This window comes from Chionomys nivalis, chromosome 11 (genome assembly GCF_950005125.1).
Source record: "Chionomys nivalis chromosome 11, mChiNiv1.1, whole genome shotgun sequence".
NCBI classification, from domain to species: Eukaryota; Metazoa; Chordata; class Mammalia; order Rodentia; family Cricetidae; genus Chionomys; species Chionomys nivalis.
The window spans coordinates 13,428,094-13,438,100 of record NC_080096.1 but is presented as its reverse complement, the minus strand read 5'-3'; the positions used below and the strand labels follow the sequence as shown (position 1 = coordinate 13,438,100).

At 49.8% G+C, this 10,007-nt stretch overlaps 1 protein-coding gene across 1 annotated transcript; it reads left to right on the top strand.

Annotated features, from left to right (window-relative positions):
• The first annotated feature begins 1,354 nt into the window (after positions 1-1,354).
• LOC130883387 (aflatoxin B1 aldehyde reductase member 3-like) lies at positions 1,355-8,945 on the top strand. Its single transcript, XM_057783718.1, has 7 exons — positions 1,355-1,662; positions 4,169-4,356; positions 4,539-4,643; positions 4,859-4,955; positions 5,199-5,298; positions 7,319-7,448; positions 8,520-8,945. The coding sequence occupies exons 1-7, from the start codon at positions 1,461-1,463 to the stop codon at positions 8,685-8,687; spliced, it is 990 nt and encodes a 329-aa protein (XP_057639701.1). The 5' UTR covers positions 1,355-1,460; the 3' UTR covers positions 8,688-8,945.
• Positions 8,946-10,007: the final 1,062 nt, after the last annotated feature.

The window sequence follows — 10,007 nt, the reverse complement described above, 5'->3', positions numbered from 1 at the left end:
TTTGGAAGGTGATGCTGTCTCCATGCTGAGTTTTATAAGCTGAACGGAATTTCCATCATGGAGTCAGTTTTGCCAAGGTCTGGGATCTGCATTAGCCGAGGAGCCAGAGAGGGCACTGGACCCCCTGGAACTGCAGTTACAAAAGGTTGTGAGTGGCCATGTGGGTGCTGGAAATCACACCTGGGTCCTCTGGAAGAGCAGCCGGTGTTTTAACTGCCAAGCCGCCTTTTTATCCTTCTGTTTCCTGTCCCTCTGGAGTTGTGTCTTTGCAGTAGCACACGCAGAATCACGCGTGTGGCCCCGAGGCTTCCTCCACCTGCTGAGACTCAACTGCTACTGTGAGTTCACAGCTTAGTCCTTTGCCCACTCTACCCAGAGGGACATTCAGGTTGTTTCTGTATTCTGCCACTTCCACGTGAACAACTCTAAAGTCTCCTGTATGGCGGAGATATGGCTCAGTTGGTAGAGGGCTCCAGGGTCACAAAATGCTGGTGAGATTGCCAACACCTGTCATCCCAGCACTTAGTAGGTGTGGGCAAGAACAAGAAGTTCAAGGTCATCCTCAACAACTACATGAGTTGAAGCCACAGGAGATACACAAGAGCCTTACAAATATGTGTGTGTGTGTATGCATGCATGTATGTATAATTTTAAAGAACAACAGAAAATATAGGCTTTTGTGTGAATATATCTTTTCATGTCCTTGAATTAAAAAAAAAAAAAAAAAGAAGAAGAAGTTGCTGAGTCATTGTGACCAACCTTTTGTAAACAGCTTACAGATTGGTTGGAAGTACCATTTCCAGTCCTTATCTTTGCTCCCCGACCTTTGCAGGACCTGTCACTAGCAATACATGTTAGTAATTGACTTATGCCCTCAACCTCAATTCATTCATGAAGCTATTTGTTTTAGTTTGTAAGACAAGGCTTTTGTTAAGCAAGGTGGACTTTGAGTTCTTAATCTTTATGTCTTTACCTCCGTTCCCAAGTGTACTGGGACAAGCCCAGGTCACACATCTGGATTTATTGATTTTTTTTTTCTAAATTCAATATTTCTTTAAAAAAGAAAGAAAACAAAACTAAAACTTCTGTCAATCTTCCTGTCTCAGCCTGTAGAGTGCTGGAACTTTGGGCATAAGGTCACTCACACCCTAAACTCCTAAAAGAGAACAGAGACCCAGGGTGGTCAGGAGTGAAGCAGAGAGAACAAACAGGGAAGGGTGCCAGCCTACTTTCTTCCAGGGTGCACGGGAAGGTTTAAGATTTGCAGGGCAGATACAGAGCTTTGAGGAAGTCTCTCACACCAGACTGCAAATTCTGCCCCACCTCTGCTCGCTCCGCCCCATGGGCATGGCCACTAGCAGCAGCTATTAAAGCTGTAGGCGCCTTTGCACTAGAGCTGCAGACTCCTGGATCCCCCTTCCTCTCTTCCTTCGCCTTCCTCTACCTCTACCAGAGCCATCATGTCATCCGTTCGTCCCGCCACTGTGCTGGGTTGCTTGGCGATGGGTGGTCGCATGGATCAGACCTCCAGCGCAGCGTCGGTTCAAGCTTTCCTGAAGCGCGGCCACACCGAGATCGACACAGCCTTTGTGTATACGGAAGGCCGGTCCGAGACAATCCTGGGCAGTCTGGGGCTTGGGCTGGGCCGCAGTGGCTGCAAAGGTAACAGAGTCTATTCTGTCATCCCCTGCTCCAGCACAGCTTTGTCCGGCTCCTGGAGCCCTGGTCTCCCTTTGTTCACGCAAGATCTCTGAAAACCGCACCTCTTCAGGCATGCAAACTCTTCAGACATAGCTAGCTTTCAATTTGGCAGTCTCCTTCCACAGTTTGTTCTGAAAGAGTAGCCGAGGATCCTCCTTGCACTGTGTGCGTAGCTTGGTCCAGCCTGGAGCCATGTGACTAGCACATGCTTGGGCTCTGGGCTGCTGCCAGTAGGTGCTCTGGAAGTACTTGAAATACAGGACTCCTGCTCAGCACTACCACCCCAGACTGAGACCTCCTTCCTTCTTTGCTAATGGCCCTGGATCATTTAGAGGATGAGTCTTTGATTAACAAGACCTCTTGCTCCATTATGTTGGCAGCCATAGGATCAAGTACAGCCCTACAGAGAGAACAGGGCCCTAGAGCAATGCAGCTCTCTTGAGTTCTCTACTCAGTCAGTCCCCTGCCTCAGCCTCTACAGGCAGCACTGCACTTCTCTGGGCTGCTGCTATGCTGTATGGAACTCTTCCTCTTCCATTGCACTCTGACCACTGCCCTATGGAGTTCTACTCTGGGATTCACAGCACAGTGGGATCCAGAACAGAAGCAGACCCGTACACTCGGTGCATTGCTGTTTCTAGATCTCCTGCCTACCTCCCAGTGAAAGGAGAGTTGTATTATGTGATAGTATCTGTGTATGCAGCCCAGGCGAACCTAGGATCTACATGTAGCTCAGGCTGGGCTACTCCTGCCCAGCTTCCAGAGTGCTGGCATTATACATTATGTCACCCATTACTACCACCAGAACCTGGCTCTGATTTCTGATTGAAATAGCTTTTTTGAGACCTTCCTCCTTTCCCTGTTTGAGTTCAGGGCTGCTTGGATCAAAGCCACAGCTCAGATCTGAAGCTGATGTCCCATCAGGAAGGCAAGTAAGGTGGGAGAATGGAAAAGTCCCAGGTATGTGACTCAGGAGTGTTAGGGGCTCCACTGACTGCCTTGGGCTGATGAACTGACTTCTAAATTGTGGAAAGTGCCTTTTGCACATCCATCCATCTACCCATCCATTTATCCATCAATCAATCCATGTGTCTGTCCATCTGTCCATCCATTCACACATCCATTCATCCATCTATCCATCCACGTGTCTGTCCATCCATCCATCCATCCATCCATCCATCCATCCATCCATCCACGTGTCTGTCTATCCTTCCTTCCATCTGTCAGTCCATCCATCCATCTTGCCTGCCCGCCATCTATCCACCCACCAGTCTGTCCTTTCCATCCATGTGTCCATCCTTCTGTGCTTCCATTGATCACACATCCATTCATCTACCATCAAAAATCCCACTGGACTTTCAGCAGGGCAGGGAGAGAAGCAGGGACTCTCTCAGATGGTCCAGAACTGGTCTGTTTTCCCAATCAGAGTCTGTAGCTGGCCCTGACTTTCCTTCTCCCAGGCTCTCAGCAAAGCCTCTTCTGTCTCTGTCCCCAGTTCCTTCTGCACCTTCCTTCCCTGTGCCCATGCTGCATTCAGGGCCACCTTTCAAAACATCTGGAAATGACCACAGAGCTCGGGACTAGAAGGATTCAGAGACTCCCTCACCGACAACCCCAGGTCTAAACTCCAGACTCCAAGTGGGGTGCTATCAGAGCGGTTTCTCTCCAGCTCTGTTCTCTTTTCTCTATCCCCGTGTCCCTTACCCCAGACCTTCTTCCTGTGAACAAGTACCTCAATGTCCTTGGTCTGCTAGCTTCTCACTTGCCCTAGACACTCAGATGAGATTCTCAGGAACCCCTGTGACCCCAGGCTAGCCTCTGCCTCCCTGCTTTGCCCCCTGTGGAACCTCAACTTCTCCCCTGCCTCACTACTCAACAGCGGCCTGTGCTCTTCAAGGCCATGAGCGCAGGCAGATCCTCTGCATTCATCAGCCCCAGTGCCTGGTTTGGCTCATCTAGGTGCCCAGTAGGAAATAGTCACAGAGAGGATACCAACCACTCTTCATGTTCATTGTCAGTTATGCCTGTCAACCCTCAGGGCTTCTCTGAAAGCCATTATCACTCCCATTGTCATTTACAGTTGGCAGCATTGAGGAGCGCTCAGTTTAGTCAAGGCCACAGCTACTACAGCTACTAATTAATGGCAGAGCTACAATTTGAACCCAATTAAATCTCTGCCTGTATCTGTCTGTATATTTCCTAATTCTCTCTCTCTCCCTCCCCTCATTCTCCCTCCAGCCCCTCTTTGTCCTCTCTTGTTTTTTGGATATAGTGTTTGATATAGAACTAGATTTGTACTATGAAGACAAGGATGACCTTGAGTTCCTGTATCCCTCCTCCAACCCCGACGATTTAGGAACAGAGGCAGGCACCACCATATCCAGCCCAGTTCTGTTCCTCAACTGTTAAGGTAGATACTATGTTTGATAAAGTGACTTGAACTTGCATTCCCCCCCCACCCCAAAAGTGAAAATTGCGACCAAGGCTATTGGAATATTTGGGAAGACATTGAAGCCTGATGATGTCCGGTTCCAGCTGGAGACGTCCCTGAAGCGGCTGCAGTGTCCCCGGGTGGACCTCTTCTACCTACACTTCCCAGACCAGAACACCCCTATAGAGGAGACGCTGCAGGTCTGCCACCAGCTGCATCAGGAGGTGAGTGTGGCCCCTGAGCTCGGGGAGATGCTCTCTGATCTTTCCAACTTGACCCTACTGGGAGAGTGAGTGCTGGCAACACAGGGCAGGCACAGACCTCACTCCAGGCTGCCCTCTCAGTCAGTCCCCCCTTCCTGGTCTCCTGGACTGAGCTGGGCTCTGATGGAATCTCTCCCCTGCAGGGCAAGTTTGTGGAGCTTGGCCTGTCCAACTATGCCTCCTGGGAAGTGGCTGAGATCTGTACCCTCTGCAAGAAAAATGGCTGGATCATGCCAACTGTGTACCAGGTGAGAGGAATCTGGTGTTTTAGAACCATCCAGACTTTGGGGTCTAAGGTTCCACTGAGTCTCGATCTTTGACATGACCATGAGACCTGCCGACAGCACTGTGTGAATGCCCTGAATGTCTAGGTCTGGGGTTGTTCAGAACTAAACTGAGGGACTTAGGAAGATACATTTGGTGTCTGTTGACATGTCCTCCCTCTCCAAATGTCTCCCTGCAGGGCATGTACAATGCCACCACCCGGCAGGTGGAAAAGGAGCTCTTCCCCTGTCTCAGACACTTTGGATTGAGATTCTATGCCTTCAACCCTTTGGCTGGTAAGGGCTGCCATGGGGAACGGCCATGTGGATGTGTGGGTGGGTGGGCATGCCTGGCCTGTGTTTCTCCTATTGATGGCCTGGTGGATGCTCATCTCAGACCTGGGAAGTCTGGAGCTTCAAGAAGGGGTTCCTGGATCTTCTCATTCCAGGCTCCCTCCTGTTCTCCAGTTCCTAGCAGGCAATGACCTGGCTGTCTCTGGGAAGAGTCTAGACCAGGTTCTGACTGCTGTCTTCCTGCAGGTGGTCTGCTGACGGGCAGGTATAAATACCAGGACAAGGACGAAAAACAGCCTGAGAGCCGCTTCTTTGGGGGTCCAGTTTCTCAGCTTTACATGAAGCGGTGAGCTGTGATGAGGGGGCTGTGTCTGGAAGAGAAGTGCTATAGGTTTCCTTGCTTTGAGGGAGGATCCCTGAGGCTGCTTTCTTGGGGACCAGCCTTACTGTGGTTTCAGCCCTAAGACTCTGGATGTTAGCTGCCCTGGGCCTTGGAGGGATGTTCTTGCATTGTCATAGGGATGGCCTGATGTCTGTACATTGTTACCCTGTGTGTGATTCTTGGAAAAAGCTCTTCCACTGCCAACATTGAGAGGACAACCCCAGATGGACTTGGGGGAGCCTGGAGCTTGGTGCTGATCCAATGAGTCTTAGTCCTGTGACATCTTTTTCGTAAAATTGTCATCGTTGTCTTAAGTGGTCATAGGTGGACAATGTTCAGGGCCACATCCTTCTCCTTCTTCCTTCCTTCCTTCCTTCCTTCCTTCCTTCCTTCCTTCCTTCCTTCTCCTTTTAACTTTTTTTGTTTGTTTATTTCTTTGAGTCAGAATCGTGTGTGTGTGTGTGTGTGTGTGTAGCACTGGTTGTCCTGGAACTCACCCTTTTGATCAGATTGCTCTTTACCTTAGAGATCTGCCTGCCTCTGCCCCCTGCGTGCTGGGATTATGTGTTTGTGCCACCACTACTTGGCAATGAGCTAGCATTCCTAGTGACTTTCACAATGCTCTGCTCCAAATTTTAAGTACCTAAAAATGTATCTGACTGGGGAAACTGAGGCAGAAAGATTATAAGTGCAAGACCTGCCTATCGCCTGGGGATGGAGTGCTCAAAGCTCTGGCTTTGATTCCCAGTACTACAAAAATAGGGAAAAAAATTGAAAACAATATCAATGATTCAATCTTTTTTTCCAAGTGACTTTTTTTTAAAGATTTATTTATTTATTATATATACAACATTCTGCCTTGATGTATGCCCACCCGCCAGAGGAGGGCGCCAGATCTCATTACAGATGGTTGTGAGCCACCATGTGGTTGCTGGGAATTTAACTCGGGACCTCTGGAAGAGCAGCCAGTGCTCTTAACCTCTGAGCCATCTCTCCAGCCCCCAAGTGACATTTTTTTGAGGTTGGATTGACCCAGTATAATGTACAACTTGTGATGCTCCTGACTCAGCCTCCTGACATGTGGGGATTAGGTGTGTGTCCCCATGACCAGCCACTGTGTAGAACACTTACAATCCTTTCCCATCTAGCACCTCAGTTGTCATGTCTCCAAGGTTGCTGAGCACAGACTGATACATTTACTGTTTGTATTCTGTTTGTCACGCTTCCTGCATGAGGCTCCTGCAGGATTGTGGAAAATATCAGAGGTAAGAGCAGTGAGCCATCTGCGGTAGCCGTACTGTGCATCCGGCTTGATTCAAGACTGACCTGTAGAGAGTGTGCTGCTCACTGGAGGCATGCGAAGGTTGGGTGTGAGGACGGCTTGCATTTGATGCTTAGCATCTCAGGACAAAATGGCAACCACAAAGAACTCCTGCACCACTAACAGTCTGTGATCCTTCTGCCTGGAGTACAAACCACTGCCTTGATCAGTGGTTCTGAAGTCATTTCACACACGGTCAGATCCCAGGGTTCTCCTCCAAAGAATCAAGGCCTGCTGCCCTTCAGAATCCAGCGCAATCAGCTTCTCTTCTGACCATGTTGCTAAGAAAGATTGCAGGGAGAGTGTTCCTCCTTCAGGAAGTAGACTAGTGAGTGCAAGGAAGGGAGGTGACCACAGAAGCCAGACTGGTGCCCAGGACTTTAGCCTGTGTGACCCAGGGCTCACAAGTGTGGTGTTGTGCCAACTGAGAGTCCTCATTTAGGGAACTGAATTGTTAACATTTGACAAGCATTTAAAATACCAGATTCTTGTCCTCGGTGTCTCTCCCTGACCTATGAGTGGTCTTGGAGACCTCTGTGTTCAGATCCTGAAGGGGCAGAGCTCTGCCTGAGGACAGAAGCCACCTCAGGGATGCAGGGGTTAGGTCACCCTCTAGTGACCCCTGAGAAACTGACCCCATGTCACTGTCCCCCACCCATTCAGGTACTGGAAGGACGAATACTTCAAGGGCATCGCTCTGGTGGAGAAGGCTCTGAAATCCAGCTATGGCACCAGCACTCCCAGTATGACCTCGGCCGCCCTGCGCTGGATGTACCATCACTCACAGCTCAAGGTATGCAACAGGCCCTGGCGGTTCAGCCTCTGCTGTGAAGTTGGATGGGGGAAATGGAGTCATGGAGTTGGGGGGTGGGGAGTGGATCCCACTGTGACTCCATCTTCTCTGGCCCAGCTTCTCTCAGACTGTAGTAGTGCTAGCTTAGCTCTCTGTGTTCCAAAGACTGTGTGTAGTCTAGTCATCTGGGTTGTTTTTCTTAAAGATCTAGTTTTTTTTTTTTTTTTTTAATATTTATTTATTATATTCTTTCTGCGTGTATGCCTGCAGGCCAGAAGAGGGCACCAGACCTCATTACAGATGGTTGTGAGCCACCATGTGGTTGCTGGGAATTGAACTCAGGACCTTTGGAAGAGCAGGCAATGCTCTTAACCGCTGAGCCATCTCTCCAGCCCCAGATCTAGTTATTTTTATTTCATCTTTCTGGTGGTGACATGCACTTATAGTGCCAGCAGAAGCCAGAAGAAGCTGGCACCTTCCCTGGAATTGGAGTTAAAGGTGGTTATGAGCCAGCACCAAGTGGGTGCTGAAAACCAAATCCAGGTTGTTTTCGAGAGCAGAAACTGCTCCTAAATGTTAAGCCTCCCATGATCTCCATTTCCATACTGAGAAACTGGTTCTCCAGATGAGAACTGGTTTACCTACTTCCGTGGTGTAGGAAATCAGCATAGATTTGTCTCTGAAAAGAACATTAAAAATGAAATTCCTTATTATATGCTTTCCAGCACTATCTCTGGAGAGAACTCAATTCTGTGTCCCTGGGAGCATCCCTTTCTGTCTGCTGTCCCTACTTCCTCTCCTTAACCCCCTTCTCCAGTGAGGGCATTCTGGGGTAATGTTGCCCCTTTAGTTCTTGGTAAACATCAGGCCTGAATCTAAGTTTTTCCCAAACTGTCCTGCAGGGCAGAGGAGCCTGGCAGCCCTTGGCTGTTTGGAGACAGTAGTCATTTCTCCTAGAAGCAATACTCAAGTGAAAACAGATTCCAAATCTCAGCAAGCAACGGGCAGGAGGGGCGGGTGATGAGTCGATGGGATGGCAGATGTGTGCTGGAATCTATATGTCCCTTGCAGGGTGCCCATGGGGATGCGGTCATTCTGGGCATGTCCAGTCTGGAGCAATTGGAGCAGAACTTGGCCTGCGTTGAAGAAGGGCCCCTGGAGCCGGCTGTCGTGGAGGCCTTTGACCAAGCCTGGAACCTGGTTGCTCATGATTGTTCCAACTACTTCCACTGGCTCTGACATGGGGAGGTGTAGTAGTTACTGCCTGTCACTCTGTGTTCTAGCCTGGCTAGTTTGGGCCGTGAGCTGAGTCAGGTGCTCTTTCCCTCCTCATCCAGATCTCTGATGGTTTTGTTTTGTTTCTTTCTATTGCCTTGTTCTACACTCAGTTGTTTTCAGTGTGAGAGCTGCCTGAGCTCTCCCCACCACCTCCTGTTGAATAAAACCTGCCGTGGCTGTAGCTCAGGCTGCAGCAGGCCTGGTGGCCTTATTATTTGAAATTCATGTGGCTTACTCCTTGCTTTCCTTCTGAGGGTCCAGGAGAAGGGTGCAGGAGTGTGCCTGGTCCTCAGAGGGCAGAGGCTGTGGGAGGCCTGCTCTCTAGCAGTGGGGCTTGGTGGTGGCTCAAGTCAGAAAAACACCCAGGATCCTTCTGGCACCAGGCATTGCCTTCCTCCCCACCATGGTTCCCCACAGCAGTGGACAGCAGCTCTGCCCCAGGTGAAGTCTCCTCATTCAGCTTACCCAGTTCACAGGCTGTGGAATTTCCACTTCCATCCTTCATGCAGGCAACAAGAATCTTAAAGGTCTTCTGGTGAACCCAGGCTTCCCCAGACTCAGTTCAATACAGCACGAGGCAGGGCCTTGACCTGAGCACAATGAGATTCCCCAAGTGTTGCGGGAGAGTTGATCACATAGAGACACTGTTAATAAAGCTTAACCTTCAATCACTTAGCGACGTGCTGACCAGAATTAGTCATAGAGATCTTGTAGGACCCTGGATGCATAGACACAGCTGTAGTAGGGAAGGGTGGAGAAAGATTCTTTGGCCTTTGGATCAGGGAAGGAGAGATAGAGGAGGTCGCTTGTCGCTTTCTTGCAGCTTCTCTTATCAATCAGGTTTTTACCCTGATATCTGACTCCCGGGGTTTTACTAATAAGAAAAATTTAGATAAATTCTTCATCTGGTGTCCAAGGCAGGGCATGAGATATTGAAGCAGCCTCTCACTGCTGGCTTTGCAGCAGCCTTAGTTGCAGCTTGCAGCTGACTCTTATTCAAGTAGCCCCTTGGTCTCATCCCACCTCTCGAGTTTTTCCTACCCAAGCCCCCTTAACATGCAGCTTGCTCCCTCACTCTGGGGTTACAAACTTTCTCTGGAACCCCTCCCTGGGCCTCAAGTCACCTCAACACTGACTCTGCACTCAGCTTCCTCTTCCCCGGCAGGGGCTTCTGCTGCTCCTGCTGCCGCCTCTCTCTCTCAGCCTGGGCTTCACTCAGCAGCTGCTGATGTCCTCAGCCAACATGTGCTACTGTGCTGAAGCCACCCCCTGGGACCCCAG